The sequence below is a fragment of the Amblyraja radiata genome, chromosome 46, assembly GCF_010909765.2.
Source record: "Amblyraja radiata isolate CabotCenter1 chromosome 46, sAmbRad1.1.pri, whole genome shotgun sequence".
In the NCBI taxonomy this organism is placed as follows: domain Eukaryota; kingdom Metazoa; phylum Chordata; class Chondrichthyes; order Rajiformes; family Rajidae; genus Amblyraja; species Amblyraja radiata.
The window spans coordinates 3,461,826-3,480,485 of record NC_046001.1 but is presented as its reverse complement, the minus strand read 5'-3'; the positions used below and the strand labels follow the sequence as shown (position 1 = coordinate 3,480,485).

The following is an 18,660-nucleotide window of genomic DNA, read 5'->3' as shown; positions in this document are numbered from 1 at the left end:
AATTGTCCCTTGTGCGTGTAGGTTAGTGTACGGGATGATCACTGGGCAGTACAGACTCGGTGGGCCCAAGAGCTCTATCACCAAAGTAAAGTCTAAACTAGCTGGATCATAATACTCATTTCAGCAAAAAGTGCATCAAGTTTAGGATGTACAGTATCCCTTTCATAATGCCCTTGGAGTTGGCGTTTAAATGTACAAAATGTAAAGTGCTTGAAGAAAACCCATGGCACAGAAAACAAGACATCAAACACCATCTTTATTGGTGCACTCAAAGCAAATGACTAAACATTTATAGCAAAGGGAAATTTCACAGTTAACAGTAAACTTTTAAAAAATAAATCATAGTAGGACATTAGTAAGATGTCTAAACGAACACCGAACTTTCAAGCCATTGAACTACAATCCAAGTGTCCCCAAATAAGTCATTTTAAACTCGGTACTGTGCTCGAGTTATTGCAACCAGTAGCTTGGAGCCAAATTGAGATGGAGTCCATAGTCAGCCAGGTTCTTGCCGTGTCAAAGTGACACATTGTTGGGTGCATAATAAAACATTTCATGATGGCCGGTAACATTAGAATCAAACCACTCACTTTATAGAAGCAATGCGATGAGTGGCTTAATACTGTTAGAGCTCAGTTTCAAATATATTGGTCCCATATCTGAATTTAAAAAAAAATTAAATGATCAAAACTTCAACTGAAGTATACTTCTGCACTCAAATGAAGGGAATCGTTGCAGTTCTACAAGATATTTGGTCACTTTTGGTACTTCTATGCAAAAAGATCTATCTAAACTAGCTTCCTTTCAGAGGGAAGATATATATAATCCACTTGCATGCAAGGTGTAGTCAAACTCGGTGAGTGATTGGGAACGAAAGGAAGCAGCTAAAAAAACATCCTCTGTGGTGTTATCACTTTACAACATGCTACAAGAAACCTTCAGTAGGCAAAGTTTTAAAATTACACGCCAAGAGGCAGTGCTGAGACAACAGAATGAATTTGTTGTACAAGTCCGGAGGACCAGTAGAAAAAAAGAGGCGGGGGGGGGGGGGGGGGAATGGTGTTTTGGATTTTTTTTTGCCAAATCTCACAAAACCAGAAGCAGTATTCATACAAACACTAGCAATGTTTTATTTCCAAATGAGAGATTAGCTCTGGATAGAGGAGTTACATTGGCTTCCCTCGTTCCCACATTTGAGCAGCCTTCTTCAATGTCAGAGTGAAGGACAGAGCAAGGAATGATGTGCAGAATCAGACCAGATCCACTGTGGATACAAGGGACCCATCTCACACAATACTGGATAGAAACGGGTGGCAGCACAGAGAAACCCCATCAACGGCCGACTTGCTTTCTTGCGATACCAACCTTCTGCTCATCTAATTTAATCAGATCATTTTATAGAAACAGAATATTAGGAGGGGGACTGAAAAATGAGTGCAAATAGAAAAAGGTGCTGAATCCCATTTGCTGACCAGTTATTTCACCCATCACTCTCCATGCATCTCAATTGTTTTTTAAAAACCATCTTCACCTCATGTTAATGCAGAGTGCAGTACTGAAATAAAATAATCACAATCATAATATGATCATACACCAACACAAGACGGGTAAACACCAAATCATAAGCTACATACAATATTTCAACAGTATCTTTTCTGGACAAACACAGTCGATTGCATTCTGCAAGACTCATTTGTGACTACTGCTGAATATTGATTAACACATATTAACCAAAAGGTCACTGTTTATGACAACAATTCAAGGCTACGTTTGGACCAGATAAAAACGGAAAACCTGCACTTCTAACCATTCAGGCTGCTACTAAATCTGTACTCGGTAGATTTAAAGAAACTATTCAACTTGACCAAAAAAAAAGTAGGCTAATTTTTTTTTTGTGAAAATTTTTCATTAACTGCTTTACCTCAAACTTTAATCAACTCTCAGCTCCAGGCTCCGGCAAAATGCCAGAGCAGTCATTAAAACGTCATACAAAATATTTTTCTTTAGAAAAATACAAGAAACCATAACATGCTAGAGGGTTGAGCTGTGCTATGGTGAAAACGTTGTGTGTGCACTAGGTCGTGGAACACAGGGACGGGAGGTGTCACATGGTGTGAAACATTTGGAGTGTTTCTGCATCGGGATCTGATGTATGGGATGCAGTGCTCAGTTTGGGATCATGGGAGCGTAACTGAAATGAAGTTCTTTAAATGATTGTCATGCTGCTAAAGTCAGACTGACAACTACATACATATTGCTAGATTGGGAAGCCTTTCTCATTTAATAAAGTAGGTTGGTTATTATTCAGTCAGAATCTGTGGCAGTGTTACTCGTGTTGGGGCAGGCTTCCCTCAGTAGATTATTAGTGCTTTCTGAACAGATTATACCCTTCTGCCAGTTTTGTTACAAGTGCGGAAGACAACTTTTCATCTCGCCTCTTTGGCAGGAGACTATTCCTGAGCTACTGCGGGCGCAGGGTCCGAGACTTTGCTCCACTGAGAATGGTACGGCACGGAGACGCTCTCGGAAGTAGTTGAAGGGATGGGGCAAAATGGTGGCACTGTAGAGAAGGCTGGAAGCATAGGGGTCATGGCATGATCGACGGGAGGGAGGTTTGATAAAGCCAGACGTGACAGTGGACTGGTAGTTGACAAGGGCGAATCTGGAACAGATTAAAAAAAAAACAACAGAATTAAAGGCCAAATCCCAGAAATGATGCATATCTAATACAAAGCCGTGGGAGATGCGGTTGACTCTACAACTTGCACATGTCCAAAAGTGTTCTGTTACTTTAGCATTTTCTCAGGTTACAGGAAGATACTGATTAGTTGGTAAAATGGGCAGAGCAATGGCAGAAGCAATGTAATCTTGATACATTTTGGTACAACTAAAATGTACGATAGTTCATTCCCACCCCCAATAGTCAGCAGGTATTGGAGGAGGAACTGTGTAGGGAGATCACAGATAGCTGCAAGAATAATGGGGCGTAATAGTGGGGGGGGGGGGGGGGGGGACTTGAGAAGTTCATTGAGGGAGGCTGTTTGCAGGTAAAGGGATATCTGGTAAGTGGGAGGTGTTTAAACACAAGATAACGAGTGTTCAGGGCCAGCATATTCCTGTTTGATTGAGGGCAAGGCTGGTAGGAGTAGGGAACGCTGGATGCTGAGAGACATTGAAACTCTGATCAAGGAACAGGAGGCATATGTCATGTGTAGGCAGCTGGGATCTGCCTTTGAGTAGAATAGGGGAGGTGGGAGTACACTCTGGAGGGAAACCAGGAGGGCATAAGGGATATGAGATAGCTTTTGCAGACAAGGTAAAGGAGGATCCAAAGAGATTCTACATACTAAGGGCAAAAGAGTAACTAAAGAGAGAATAGGAAGGTCAACAAGGTCATCTGTGTGTGTAGCCACAGGAGATGGGCAATATTGAATGAATATTTCTCGTCTGTATTTATTATGGAGAAAGACATGGGTGCTAGTGTACTTGGGGATGTTAATAGTGATATCTTGAGGGGAGTCCACATTACAGAAGAGGAATTGGCTTGGTATCAATGTAAAATTGTCCCTAGTGCATGTAGGATGGTGCTAGTGTGCGGGGATTGCTGGTCGGCGCGAACACGGTGGGCCCGTTTCCGCACTATGTCTCTAAACTAAACCCACTGAGTTCCTCCAGCACTTTGCGCGCTTTGCTTCACATTCCAGCATTTGCAGCTTCTTGTGTCTCCATTTGTCTGGTTAATTTGATTAGTTAGGGAAGGGATAAACCAAAGCAAATCCAAAATAAAAAGATTATTTTCCACAGCCCGCTCACCAGTAGAGAAACAAAATACAAATCACTCAACATTTTACCTGTGGATGTGGTCATAATATTTCCTCCTATTCCTGGTGGTACTGTCCCCATACCAAGGTTGGCAAAAGCCACGTTTAGGTTTGGAAAATTAGGTAGGTTGGTAAACATAGGAGGTGCAGTTATTAGTCCTGAGGGGGGAAAAAAACAAAAAAACAAGCTACCACAAATTGAACAGTTGGCAGAAGGATAGGTCAAAAATGTGAACTTCAACCCAACATTGTAAAATCAATACATTTGCTATCCAGTTGATCACATACTTTGGCAGAAAGGTAGCTTGTAGCGTTTTAGCAAAAGCCCCCTGAATGCATGGATCAGTTTTACCAGTAGGACGTAGGCAGTAGAAAACCATGGGTGCTGCCCAATTACAATGAAGCAGTTTGCAAACCATCTGTCTGCAGCCTAGAACCCTCCACACGCATCAACCCCAGCAGAGGGAACAATTTTTTTGATTAAAAAAAAAGTAAACCCCAAAGTATTACAAAGATATTTAAACATAGAACCGCACATGAACAGGCCCTATAGCTCACAAAGTGTGTGCCAAACGGGATGCCAAGACTGACTCTTACCTGCCTGCCATATCCCTTCATATCCATGTGCCTATCTGAAGGTCACTTAAATCCACTATCGTATCTGCCTCCACTGCCACCTCTGGCAGCGCGTTCCAGGCACCCGCTGTGTAAAAAAAGCTTGCGTCGCGCATCTCCTTTGAACTATGCCCCTTGCCTGTTAAAGCTATTCCCTCTAGTATTTATTATTTCCATCCTGGGGAAAAAGGTTCCAACAGTCTACCCTACCTACGCCTCTCATCATTTCATTTACTTCCATCAACTTCCTCACAACCTCCTAAGGTGCAGGAGAATAAAGCAGTGGATGAGAATATCTCATGTAATCAGGAAACGGGGGTCTTGTTAGATATGATGGAGGATCAAGCTGCTTTAAATTGTGAAGAGATGCAATGCACACATCCACATAGTTAGACAAAGTTAAAGTGTGGTGTTAGTCGCTATTTTCCATTTCTCAGAGTCTCAGAATTATACAGTACAGATACAGGCCATTCGGTTCCCTTGTCCTTGATGTCCCTTTAAGCTAATCCCCCTTGCCTGCGTTTGGTCCATGTCCCTCTAAGCCATTCCTGTCCCTGTCCCATGCCCATGCTATTTAAGCATTGTAATTATACCAGCCTCGACCACTTTCTCGGGCAGCTCATTCTAAACACCCGTCCCCTATCAATAACCCGTGCCTGCCTTCTCCCCATATCCCTTGATTCCACCAGCCCCTAGAGCTATATCTAACTCTCTCATAAATCCATCCAGTGACTTGGCCTCCACTGCCCTCATAAATTCACAACTCTCTGGGTGAAAACGTTTTTCTCACCTCAGTCTTAAATTACCTCCCCTTTATTCTAAGACTGTGGCCCCTGGTTCTGGACTCGCCCAACATTGGGAACATCTTTCCTGCATCTAGCTTGTCCAGTCCTTTTATAATTTTATATGTTTCTTTAAGATCCCCCCCCCTCATCCTTCTAAACTCCAGTGAATACAAGCCTAGTCTTTTCAATCTTTCCTCATATGACGGTCCCGCCATCCCAGGGATCAATCTCATGAACCTACGCTGCACTGCCTCAATCCCAAACTGCAGATGCTGGTAAAAATCGAAGGCAGACACAAAATGTTGGAGTAACTCAGCGGGTGATGCTGCCTCACCCGCTGAGTTACTCCAGCATTTTGTGTCTACCTTCTTTTCTGCAGTGACATTTTGGTGACTTACAGACTTACAGAAATGCACGTCCAATCTGGGAAGGCCAAGGGCACAAGGCAATTTGTCAAATAATCACCAGTAAAATATATAAAAGCAAGCTATTAAAAAAATAATTATCTGAATGGATAAAGAATATACTGTGGAATGAATGAGCACACAAAGGTTTTATTCAAACAGGGCAAGTGGTTCCACGACTAAGTCTATTCAGATCACACACACAAACATACACAAATGTCATGGGCATACCTGGCGCTGTATTGTTGATGGCTGCATTAGCTAATGACACAGTGAAAGGTTCATTCAATGGTGAAGGAAATAATGGAACTCCGACAGAACCTGAAAGCAAAAGAGTCCGAATATAAATATCTCAGGAGGAAACATTATAGCACATTTGATTCATACATAACTCACAATTTCAAGGTTTAATTCCACCCCATGTGATTTGACACTGATGCTTCTTGAGACAACTTCCCACCTGCAGTCAATATTAGAAACATAGAAAATAGGTGCAGGAGTAGGCCATTCGGCCCTTCGAGGCTGCACCGCCATTCAATATGATAATGGCTGATCATCCAACTCAGTATCCTGTACCTGCCTTCTCTCCATACCCCCTGATCCCTTTAGCCACAAGGGCCACATCTAACTCCCTCTTAAATATAGCCAATGAACTGGCCTATATTAGTGTCCAGCACAGACAGGGAGAAGGCAAACTGCTCTCTTCCAGTTATCACTAGGCTCTGCTTTGAATAATAAGCAAGATAACAGGAGCAGGCTGGAAATACAATTAAGCAAAACACGACATCAGTCAATACAGTTCTTTCCATCAGCCAATTCCTTCTCTCCAGATGTGCTGCCTGTCCCGCTGAGTTACTCCAGCATTATGTGTCCATCGTCGGTGTAAACCAGCATCTGCAGTTCCTTCCTACACACTTTCAACCAGCATACGGGCACAGGCAGAGGGCATTCAGCCCATGAAGACTAGTCTTTTGCAAAGCAATCGAGTCAATCCTATCCCCCAGCCTTTTCCCTGTATTTGTTCATGTTCTCTCCTTTAGGTATGTAAACAATTCTCTTTTGAAAGGTTCCATTATATTTGCATCCACCACCCTTGGGCACTATATTTAACTTCTCAACAAACCATGTACAAACAAAATTCTCCCTCACGTCTTCTGCCAATGACTTAAATTTGTCTTTCACCCATAGTGAAGAGTTTCTAATTAGTCTGTATAATCCTTCCTAAATTTAAACCTCTGTGATGTACAGCATCATAGTGGAAGAAATAGCAAGAGTGGCCCATTTGACCCTTCTAAGTTGCTCCATTATTCAAGGCCATGGTCAATCTTCTACTGCAATGTCATTTTGCTGCACTATCCCCATATCCTTTCAGATTGTAACCCTTGCACTGGATTTCTCAGCCAGAGGAGACATCCTCCCTGCATCATGCCCGAGGAACTCTTATATTATTTTGTATGATTCAAATTAGTTACATATAACACGGAAACAGGCCCTTCAGTCCAACTCGTCCGTGCAAACCAAGATGCCCCATCTAAGCTTGTCCCACCTGCCTGTGTTTGGCCCATATCCCTCTAAATCTTTCCTTTCCATGTACCTGTTCAAGTGCACTTTAAAAAAATTTTTTAGTGTAGTTTGGAGATACAGTAGATACAGATACATTTGGAAACAGGCCCTTTGGCCCACCGAGTCCAAACAACTAAAGCAATTCGATTCAGTTTCTCGACATGTGTGCACAGGACAGATTCAGAAATGTTGAAGTATTCTCACCTTCATAAGTAGGGGAATCAAGAAGAAAAGGAAGTAATGAGCCATGTTTAACCTCAATAAAACACAAATTTGGTTGCATCCAGAGTACGATCTTCACCTCTTTCCTTAAGTGCAGCTTCAGAGCGGGACGTTCAAACAAAAGATGGTGGGTGTATGGAACGAGCTGCCAGGGGAGGTAGTTGAGGCAGGTACAATAACAACATTTAAAAGAGACTTATAGACAGGTATATGGATAGGAAAGGTTTCGAGGGAGATGGCCAAATGGGATTAGCTTAGATCTTGGTCTGCATGGATAGGTTGGGCCGATGTTTCCGTGCTGTGTGACCCCACGACTCTAAAAGATGAACTGCTGTTCAACTTCCTCATCTCCAAAACCACACACATTGAGATGCAGTGGTTCCTCTCCTTAGTACAGTGAAGGTTAAAGGAATTAATAGATGTGCTCAAAACCACAAAGGGTCCCTTGTTCCCTTCAGCAGATGGCTCGAGAACCAAAGCGTGAGAACCGTAGCATGAGAGAAAAAAAGAAGCATAGCTGTGATCTGGAATGGATATTTGAGATGGTGGAAACAGATTCAAATGTGGTGTTCAAATGAAGACACAAATTGCTAGAGAAACTCAGGAGGCCAGGCAGCATCACTGGAGAACATGGGCAGGTAATGTTTCAAGTCGGGTCCCTTCTTGGTCAAGCACTTGAAAAAATATATATTAGTGTTCCAGAGTAGAACAAGCTCAGGCTCAATTACCCAAATAGCCTCCTGTGTACAAATCTGTAACTTAATCGCACATGCAAACTCTGTGTCCTTGGTTACACCCATATAATACTGAGCCAGTTCTGTGTGCTGGAAGGAATGTGCCAAGCAACAGTACAAGAATTAGAATAAAAGGGTGGGAGGCAGGTAACAAGGTTTAAAAAAAAAAAAAATGAGAGAGCAAGGGAAAAAAGTTTGGAGAGTGAACCTCTCGCAGGAGGTTGCTCAAAGCTATGTTGCCTAGTGGAGGGTTAAGGGCCTGTCCCACTTGGCCGTCATTTGCGCGTAATTTACGCTACATCATTTACGCGTCGTGACACGCAAGTGATGCGCGCATGGTGCGTGATGACATAGGCAGTGACGCGCGGCTGCGGGCGGCGTCGCAGGATTTTGTGATGTACAAAATCTTCGCTCGCCATCTGCGTGACGCGCAAATGACAGCCAAGTAGGACAGGCCCCTTAGCCAAGAAGCAAGAGTAAGGGGAATATAAAGCACAGATTAGGAGAGAGCACTGCAAAATGCTAGAGGTTGGGCTAGTCCAAGGTCAGTGAGGAATATGTAAATAGGCATAAAGGATTTTGCATTCAATACACTACAAAGTCAATGGTGCTTACAAAGAGCAGAGAGAAGCAAGATTTATTGAGAGACAGATCGTGTTGGATGAGATGGGGTTTATGTGCTTCTCTCTTAAGTTTGGAGGCAAAGAAAAAGACAGATGTATTTCACTAGAGATAATGGAAGAGATAAATGGTAAAAGGTGGTGGCTTGCAATCATTGTCTTGGAAATAGAATTGGAGGTCATTGTTGAAATGCCTAATGAAGACCATCTTGGGGGATGGAATTAGGAGGCAGATGGAAGACAAGAAGATTGGCTTTTGTTAATAGTTAGACTTACTGTCAGATAAGCACAAGAAAGGCAATTGTAATTTCGAGTAGCAGCAAAAAAAGATGTTGGACATTTAACATAAAACATACAAAATGGCGATTGCAATTCTTTGAAATTATTTTTAGAAGCATGTATCCTTATGTATACATTTATACCCAGATTAACCAACAAACAGCACCCGTAATTGTGATGTCAAGAGGAAAACTGCACTGAGCAACGTTTACGAGGCCTTTAGAGAGGCTGGGGATGGAGGGATATAGATGGGATTCGTTTTTTTTTAAAAGACACAAAGCTCTGGAGTACGTCAGCGGGTCAGGTAGCATCTCTGGGGAACACGGATAGGTGACGTTTCGGGTTGGGACCCATCTTCAGGTCTCAACCCGAAATGTCACCTATCCATGTTCTCGAGAGATGCTACCTGACCCACTGAGTTACTCCAGCACTCTGTGCCTTTTTGTTTTGTAAACTAGCATCAGCAGGTCTTTGTTTCTCCTCACTGGGTTTAAAATGGCATTATGATCGCCACAGACATCGCAGGCTGAAAGGCCTGTTGCTGTGCCGTTATATTCCTTTTTCTATGATAGTCTGACATTAAAAGTTTGCAAACTCTCCTTTCCAAAAGCAGCAATACCGAATGAACTACTGATGGCAGACAGCCTTGACCCTTATTTTTCAGTCATAGGAATGCCCCAAGATGTTTATTTTAGATACAACACCAAATCAAACGAGGATCAGACTTCAATTTGCCAAAAGTGAAATGCATTTCAAGTCCAGTTGGCCTGTGTGTTAATTATTTTTGAAAATCACAAATGATCTTACCCAACAAATACCCTAAAGTGGGCATAGGAGCAAAGAAGAAAAATGTAATAATATAATCAGAGTTTAGAAAGCGGGAAAATTCAGAAAACACTGAAAAGGACAAATTGGTCCGGATAGAGCAAACATATATTTTTTAATGTACACAAAAAAGCTGGAGAAACTCAGCGGGTGCAGCAGCATCTATGGAGCTAAGGAAATAGGCAACGTTTCGGGCCGAAACTCTTCTTCAGACTTTTTTTTCTTTTTTTTTAAATTTCAAATATTTTATATTTTATATGTTTTAATCTTGTCTAAATGTGTGGCTTGCACCAATTACTGATCAATTTGCAGGGGTGCTGATCTTCCTGATGCCACACTGAATGTGGAAATATGTGGAGTAAGGTTAGATAGGCAAAGGACAACTATAACAAATAGCAGGGATTTAATCTAATTGCCATTTTGAAGTTATACATTGTGCCATAATGTAAATGGATAGCAAACTGCTGTCCATATTTATAATGGAGACTGGTCACGTAGCTAAACTCCTGTCGGTTTCATTACTGCAGTTACTTACCTGCAGCAGGACAATAGAATTACAGCCCAAAGGTTAATGTAGGCAGTCTCAATTATAAATTATTTGAAATAAAGTGTCATCTGAAGAATTAATAGAGAGAGTACGCAATTGTGAGATTTATAGTCCAAAACTCGGGTCTGTTGAAGTTGGGGAGAAAAGCGAGCAGTGGGATAGAAAAACAAAAGCCACTGTGGCTGTTGAAGAGATACGTGCCATGCATTTGCAAATCTGATCCGAGTCAAAGAACAAATTCATGTAGGACTCGAAGTCGAAAGGTGGTAGTGAGTGCTGATGACAAGTTTACGGACAAGAAACTAATTGTTGAATTAAAATAAATCTAAAATGATGTCGCTCTCACAGGCGATACATTCAACAACAATCAAAAGAAAATCAGCTTTATGCATTGCAAAATGATTGAAGATTTCGAGCAGTGCTGATAACCTGGAGGAAGTTGATTAATGCAGTAACAAATCAGAAGGAAGATAGTACTGTACAACATGTACAAAATTACTCACCTGAATGCAAGTGATCATTTTAACTCACAAAAATGCTACCTTTTCCAGAGATACATTTATGGATGTTGACAAGGCCCGTATTTAAGCCTATCCCCAATTGCCCAAGAAAGTGATGGTAATCCACTTTCTTGAAACAATGCAGTCAGCGTGGTGAAGGAACTCCCAAATACTGTTAGGATTCAGACCATGCAACGCTTTAGAAAACTATTCTCAACCAAGGTGGGGGGGGAACAACTTGATCAGGTGAAGCATTAAACGAGGTCATGTATGATAATTTAAAAAAAAGTCCAAGTGTTTTACTTCACCTGAAAATCTTAGGCTGTGCTTTATGAATACAATATTTAACTGCAAGACTGCAAAGATGAATACAGGGCAAACATGCACTGAATGGTTAAGAAACCAGAGATTTTCCATTAGGAGTGCAATATTACCCGAAGCTTTATCAATACCTTCTGCTGGAAGGCTGCAATGACTGCCTAATGCCCCTGTCCCACTTAGGAAACCTGAACGGAAACCTCTGGAGACTTTGCGCCCCACCCAAGGTTTCCGTGCAGTTCCCGGAGGTTGCAGGTAGGGAGACTGACAAAAACCTCCGGGACCTCGGAGAACCGCATGGAAACCTTGAGTGGGGCGCAAAGTCTCCAGAGGTTTCTGTTCAGGTTTCCTAAGTGGGACAGGTGCATTACTCTATAGGAATGGCAACCAGAACAGAAAGAGGTTTAAACATAAATGCCTGTGTGGGAGTACATACCCAAGTCTGCTGAAGAGGAGATAGTCGAAACCTTCAAGTTCCTAGGTGCAACTATCACCAATTTGTTCGGGTCCAACCACATTGGTGCTATGGCTAAGATAGCACACCAATGCCCAATGGCTCTACTTCCTTAGAAGGCTTAGGAAGTCTGGCACGTCCCCACCAACCCTCACCAACGTCTATAGACGTGCCCTAGAAAGTATTTTATCAGGATGCATCACAGCATGGATTGGAAGCAGCTCCGTCCAAGATCGCAAGAAATTACAGAGAGCTGTGGACGTAGCCCAGACCATCTCGCAAATCAACTTCCCTTCCATTAACTTCATCTACACTTCATGCTGACTCGGCAAGGCCACAAGCATAATCAAGGACTACCTTTGTCTCTCCCTCTTCTGCCCTCTCCCATCAGGGAGGATGTACACGAGTTTGAAGACACGTATCTCCAGATTCGGGGACAGTTTCTCCTCAGGTGTTATCAGGCAAATGAACCATCCTATCACCAGCTAGAGTGCAGTTCTGACCTGCCGTCTACCTCATTGAAAGCCTTTGAACCATCTTTAATCGGACTTTATCACGCACTAAATGTTATACCCTTTATTCTGTATCAGTACACTATGGGCAGCTTGTTTGTAATCATGCATAATCTTTCTGCTAACTGGGAGGCACGCAACAAAAGCTTTTCACTGTACCTCGATACACAATAAACTAAAACTAGTCGTCCTTTCCACTCCCAGGTTTTGAACTCATTCTCCTCCCGCCCATCCCAGTTCTAAGGTAGGCACAATTCCATCGTAATGAGGCACAAATTCTCCCCTCCCCCATTACAAGTGTCGCAAGTGTTTTGCTGGACCAGACCGATTGTGATCTGATGACTGCTGCTTGCGACTGGGAACCGACGCTTAGCTGGCTGCTGGCTTGCGATTCTGCCAACTGTTCTGCCACTGAAGGTGCTTGATCCAGCTATTGGAAGCAACAATTGGACGATACCACTGATCCTTCCAGCTTTCCCAAGCCAACACTGGTCAATTGCTGCCTTGGGAGTTTGCAATTAATTAGCCGATTTAGCAGAACTGCTGCAATTGCAATGGACGGCAGAAGCGGTTGCATTCAGAGCTTATAATAAAAACTGCACAAGCTGCAAAGGAGTGAGTGCCCGAATGCAATCTGCTGCAAGAGAGGTTTTAGCCACGAAGAGGAAAGATTGGGAAAACAACTCAGGAAAGATATAATGGATTAGAAGTTGCACAGAGCAGGTGCACCAGAATATTAGAGTTAAAGGGTTAAATTAGATTATGCCTGTATTCTCTTGAATAGAGAAAATGAAGGGGTATTCTGCCCAGGGTGTTTTAAGATGGCTTGGAAGTAACCTTAAATTTTAAACAAAACACAAAGTGCTGGAGGAACTCAGCAGGTCAGGCAGCATCTGTGGAGGGAATGGACAGGCAACGTTTTAGGACAGGAGAAGTGTCCCGATCGAAAACGTCGTCTGTCCATTCCCTCCACAGATGCTGCCTGATCCGCTGAGGTCCAGCAAGTTTTCAGCATCTTGAGCCTCCGCCTTCAAGTTAAAGCGGTGCAGATGAAGGGTGAAGCACCTCTCCACACAATAGAAGACATCTTGGAACTTAGAAATCTTAGAAGGCTGCCATGGCCAGGGATCAATTCAAAGCTTCAAATGGAAACTGATGGATTATCATTAGGCTACAAGGTTTACAGAACCAAAGAAGGTTAATGGAGCGAATACAGAATCAGAATCAAACGCCACAACAGGCTTAAAAATCTGAATAACCTACTCAGTTCCAGTAGTCATCCTTAAATGTCCTCCATCTTCTTGGACCATTATTATTGTGTTGTGAAGAATGTGCCATGTGCTCTCAAGTTAGGTCTAGAACTCGGTCTAATTGGGATGAATGAACAGCAATGCACTGCCAAATCAGGATAGCACAAGGCTCGGAGGTTGTGTTTCATGCACCTGCTACACATGCTTTTGGTTGGCGGATGTTCAGTGTTTGAGAGCAGATTTTGAAGATGCCTTGGCATGTTGCTTCAGTGCTAGAACTGCAACCAAAATGCACTGATGGAGGAAGCGAGATGATTATAGGTATCTAATATAGGTATACATCAGTGTAGTCCATCTCCCCACATTTTCAGCAGCACTTGCACCCATGATAGAGCACTGTAGAAATCTCCCTGTTATTGAAAACGGGGATGGTTTCGGCAGCACGGAGGAACTGGAGACATCATGTCCTGAAGGACTTGCAATGTAATTGCACCATTAAAGTAATTCTACCAGTACCTGGTGTGAATGGGCCTGTGACTGAAGTAGTTGTTGTTCTCAGCCCGAGATCACCCAGCTCCTTTGGCAGACCTGAGGGCATGTTACTCATGGCAGGAGCACTTGGAGCTGAAAGAGGAACCTACAAAGAAACGAAGCTTTAGAACGTAACCCTGCATATGTCATCCCCGACATGGCACTGTAAGAGGAAGAATAAGTGCGCATATATATATGGCCCCAGGCAGAATGGCTTCCAAAGCTCACTTGTACGCCCTTGAGTTTCTTTGTCTCTAAAACAATAATCAATTAATACTCGACCACTACGCTCAATACATCGAACAGAAGCAACTATGAAAATCATTAGTGCCATGTTTTAGATAGCATAGATCATGGAAGAATCTGCTATTTGATCCATGCCTCCATAATCCACTGCAAAATCGTTACTTGCCTGCTGCGCAGAGTGCTGCATTTTGCGCCTTGGCACCAATTTGAGCGCAGAAGGTTATTCAATGAGATGTGTAATCATACATAGCACAGTACGTTATAAGTAGTGTTCACTTGGCCCACTGAGTCAGTACCAGCTCTTTTAGAGAGCAATCCAGTTGGTTCCATGCCTCTCCCCATATTGCAGCAGTTCTTCCCATCCTTGTGCGCAAAGTATTGATCCAATTCTCCTCAAGCCCACCTCTTGATCAGACAGTCCATTTCAATTCCTAAACAACCATTGCATAAAAGAGATTCACCTCATGCCAGGAAGTCTTGACGCAGCTCTATAGGACTTTTTGGTTAGGCCGCAATTTGGATTACATAGAAACATAGAAAACAGGTGCAGGAGGAGGCCATTCGGCCCTTCGAGCCAGCACCGCCATTCATTGTGATCATGGCTGATCGTCCCCTATCAATAACCCGTGCCTGCCTTCTCCCCATATCCCTTGATTCCACTAGCCCCTAGAGCTCTATCTAACTCTCTCTTAAATCCATCCAGTGACTTGGCCTCCACTGCCCTCTGTGGCAGGGAATTCCATAAATTCACCACTCTCTGGGTGAAAAAGTTTTCTCTCACCTCAATCTTAAATGACCTCCCCTTTATTCTAAGACTGTGGCCCCTGGTTCTGGACTCGCCCAACATTGGGAACATTTTTCCTGCATCTAGCTTGTCCAGTCCTTTTATAATTTTATATGTTTCTATAAGAACCCCCCACTCATCCTTCTAAACTCCAGTGAATACAAGCCTAGTCTTTTCAATCTTTCCTCATATGACAGTCCCGCCATCCCAGGGATCAATCTCGTTTACTGCGTGCAGTTCTGGTCATCCCACAACAAGAAAGAATCGGGGGCTTTGGAGAGGGTGCAGAGGAGATTTACCAGAATGGTGCCTGAACTAAAGGGTTTCAGCTACAGGGTTGGATGGACTTGGATTGTTTTCTCTGGAACGTCAAAGATTGTAGGAAGACGTATATACAATTATGAGAGGCATAGTTAACATAGACAGTGAGAACCTTTTCCTCTCAAGGTTGAAGTGTCCAACACTAGAGGGCATAGCTATAAGGTGAGAGGGGGAGGGGGGGAGTTTAATGGAGATGACAGTACAGGGCAAGTTTTCTTTATTTATTATTATTTCTTTTCCTGGATCGCCTCTACACCTTTTAGCGCCCAGCCCAATTCTTTTTTAATTTATTAACGTTTATGACAGTACACAAGGACCAGGAAGTTCTTCCTGTACTATCACAGAAAAAGGCAGTAAATAAACAGGAGCCTCGTGAACTGCAAGCCACAGGATGGCACTGTGGTACAGCTGATAGACCTGCTGCCTCACAGCGCCAGACACCCGGGTTCAGCCCTGACCTCGGGAGCTATTTGTGGAGTTTGCACTTTCTCTCTGTGACTGCACAGGTTTCCCCAAAATGTTCCAGTTTCCTCCCACATCGCAAACATGTGCAGGTTGATGGGTTCATTGGTTTGCGAGTGGTAGAGTTGATAAACATGTGGAAAGAATTTTAAATAAGGGATCGACATTGGACAAGTGGAAATGGGCGATTGATGCTCGACACTGACTCAACAGAAGGCCCAGTTTCAATGCTGTATCTCTCCCTATTCCTTTTCTCCAGAGATGCTGCCTGACCCGCTGAGTTACTCCAGCATTTTGTGTCTATTTCCCAAGTGCCAAGCAGGCAGGAGCCACAGAGTTACTCAAATTGGAACCAAGTCTCCATGATCTAAATAGAACAGCCTTTAAGGGGTTGGACAGGCTAGATGCAGGAAGATTGTTCCCGATGTTGGGGAAGTCCAGGACAAGGGGTCACAGCTTAAGGATAAGGGGGAAATCCTTCAGGACCGAAATGAGAAATACATTTTTCACACAGAGAGTGGTGAATCTCTGGAACTCTCTGCCACAGAAGGTAGTTGAGGCCACAGTTCATTGGCTATATTTAAGAGGGAGTTAGATGTGGCCCTTGTGGCTAAATGGATCAGGAGGTATGGAGAGAAGGCAGATACAGGATACTGAGTTGGATAATCAGCCATGATCATATTGAATGGCCTACTCCTGCACCTATTTTCTATGATTCTATGTTTAAGAGTCTTCAGGATGGATCAACACAGTGCAAGACAGGACAATGCTTTTTCTTTTACCCCTCCATATTGATCAGCTAATATTGGTCAGTACTGCAACCCATTCTCACCATGCAGTGATCATTAATGAGGAATGGAATGCGCAAACGCAAACCACCTTTGCATGCGTTGGCAAAAACAGCAATCATATTCGACCAACACTGCGTCAGCATTAATAACAATTTCACCTCCATGCTGTTATTAAAAGTTGCATGCAAAGCTTTCTAGCAGCAAAAAAAGGGACAAAATGTTTCTCAGTCTCAGATCGGTCAGCTAGTCCCAGCACTTTGGCTATAGTCGGTCTCAGCACCCTGAAGTGGGGGCACGGAAAATGCTGGGGTGAAAGGAAGGAGGCTGCAGAATGAAGTCTTGCTTTTTGATAACTATCCAGTGATGCTTACTGTGCTGGTGAGCTTCAGACAAGGACAAAGTCAAATTGAGTTGGGCTCTTTCCTTAATTAAATAGCATGGCAACACTCAACGGTCTAGGAGCGAAGAATGGCAAAAGCTTTTCACTGTACCTCAGTGGTACACATGACAATAAACTAAACTGATGGCGAGTCAGGCCAGGATTTACAGTACTAGCTGTGCACATGGAGGGACGAACATAAGCACCTGCAATTTCCGGACAAACTATCTCTCAATTCTACAAAACTAATCAAGCACACACTACAAAACTAGCCTGAGCATTCCTAAACCCATCTATATCACACTAATTACTCACGGGACCAAATTTCACGACATGTTCCATAACTATTCAGGAGAGGGAAAAAAAAAGCATGTGGAAGGTTTATCCTGTGCCTTTCATGCAATCTTGAAATGGACTCAAAAGTCACAATAGCCACATAGCACTTTTAATGTGTGGTTGCCATCAGGCCAAATGCACACAAGCACCAGGCCAATATTGAGCAGGTTGCATAATGATAAAAAAGAAAATGAGTCGGCATATGCTCATTGAATGTTCCCTTCCACAGTGGTCTATCCATTCCCTCCATAGTTGTTGCCTGACCAGCTGAATTATTCCGGTACTTTGTGTTTGCTTGAGATTCCAGCATCTGCAGTCCCTTGTATCCGCATTACTTTGCATTTGCTAAATTCAGCAACACCTCCCCGCTGCTGAATACAATCTACTCACTGCCTACCACATCGTGCCTCTCCCAAAGAGAAGGCTTCACGAAGAATGAATTGCAGTAATGTGCACTGTTGATCACGTCAGTGAATGCAGCAGCTCTTTGCGTACAGCCAAATCCCACAAACTGCAGCAGCACAGATGACTAATGCGGCCATTTAGGTAGAAGCGGTTGACGTTCGTAAGGTCACAAGTCATGGGAGCAGAATTAGGCCATCTGGCCCATCGAGTCTACTATGTGATTCAATCACGGCTGATCTATCTTTCCCTCTCAACCCCATTCTCCTGCCTTTTCCCCCATGACCTCGTCATGAAGGAAGAATATTGAACGCAGTCAGAATTCCATGCTTTTCTTCGAACGATATGCATTTTAAATATCCACCCGAATCAACAGAGCAAGCAAAAAAAAAAACACAGGCAGCCTTGGTTTAAATCTCCTATCAAATCTAAATGCGATTAAGAACACATTGCTAGATTAGAGTAAAACCAAATGAAGACTGAAATGTACTGAAATGCCAAATTGCAAAATTATCATACAAACGGTAACAATTATGTTATCACCAGGTATCTGCTTGCTCATAGTGGAAGAGATTAAACATCCAATTAACACATACGTTCTGTTACTAAGCTTTGTAGTGCTTACCATAGGACCCGAAGGCAGGTTAGCTCGGAGAACTGGAGTTACCTTCCTCTCCATTAGCTGCTTGTGGATTGGTATCCGGTGCAGGTACCCATAGCCAATTCCACAGCCCAGGCTGGGAAAAAAGGTACAAGCAATTTAAACCATGCGTATTAAGCTTTCACAACCTCAATATCAATTACATGTGGTGAAGCTGTCCCAACTAAAAGGTACAGGCAGTCTCCGGGTTACAGAAGGGGAACTGTCTGTAAACCGATTGCAATGAATAATTCCAATAAGGGTTGATAAATATGAATCTAGAATTTATTGTCTTCCCCTGTGTAGTTACAATGGAATG

The 18,660-nt window shown here is 43.1% G+C and overlaps 1 protein-coding gene across 2 annotated transcripts in view; it reads right to left on the bottom strand.

The window, feature by feature from the left end:
* Window positions 1-236: 236 nt before the first annotated feature.
* LOC116968824 (Golgi reassembly-stacking protein 2-like) overlaps window positions 237-18,660 on the bottom strand; it is a 40,381-nt gene continuing 21,957 nt past the window's right edge. For both annotated transcript variants that reach the window (XM_033015742.1, XM_033015741.1), the window contains exons 6-10: window positions 18,327-18,438; window positions 13,966-14,086; window positions 5,857-5,946; window positions 3,852-3,980; window positions 237-2,662 (exon numbers count right to left, since the gene is read on the bottom strand). In XM_033015742.1, the coding sequence (XP_032871633.1) occupies window positions 2,451-2,662; window positions 3,852-3,980; window positions 5,857-5,946; window positions 13,966-14,086; window positions 18,327-18,438 (664 nt within the window). In that variant the 3' untranslated portion in view covers window positions 237-2,450. The remainder of the gene's footprint in view (window positions 2,663-3,851; window positions 3,981-5,856; window positions 5,947-13,965; window positions 14,087-18,326; window positions 18,439-18,660) is intronic.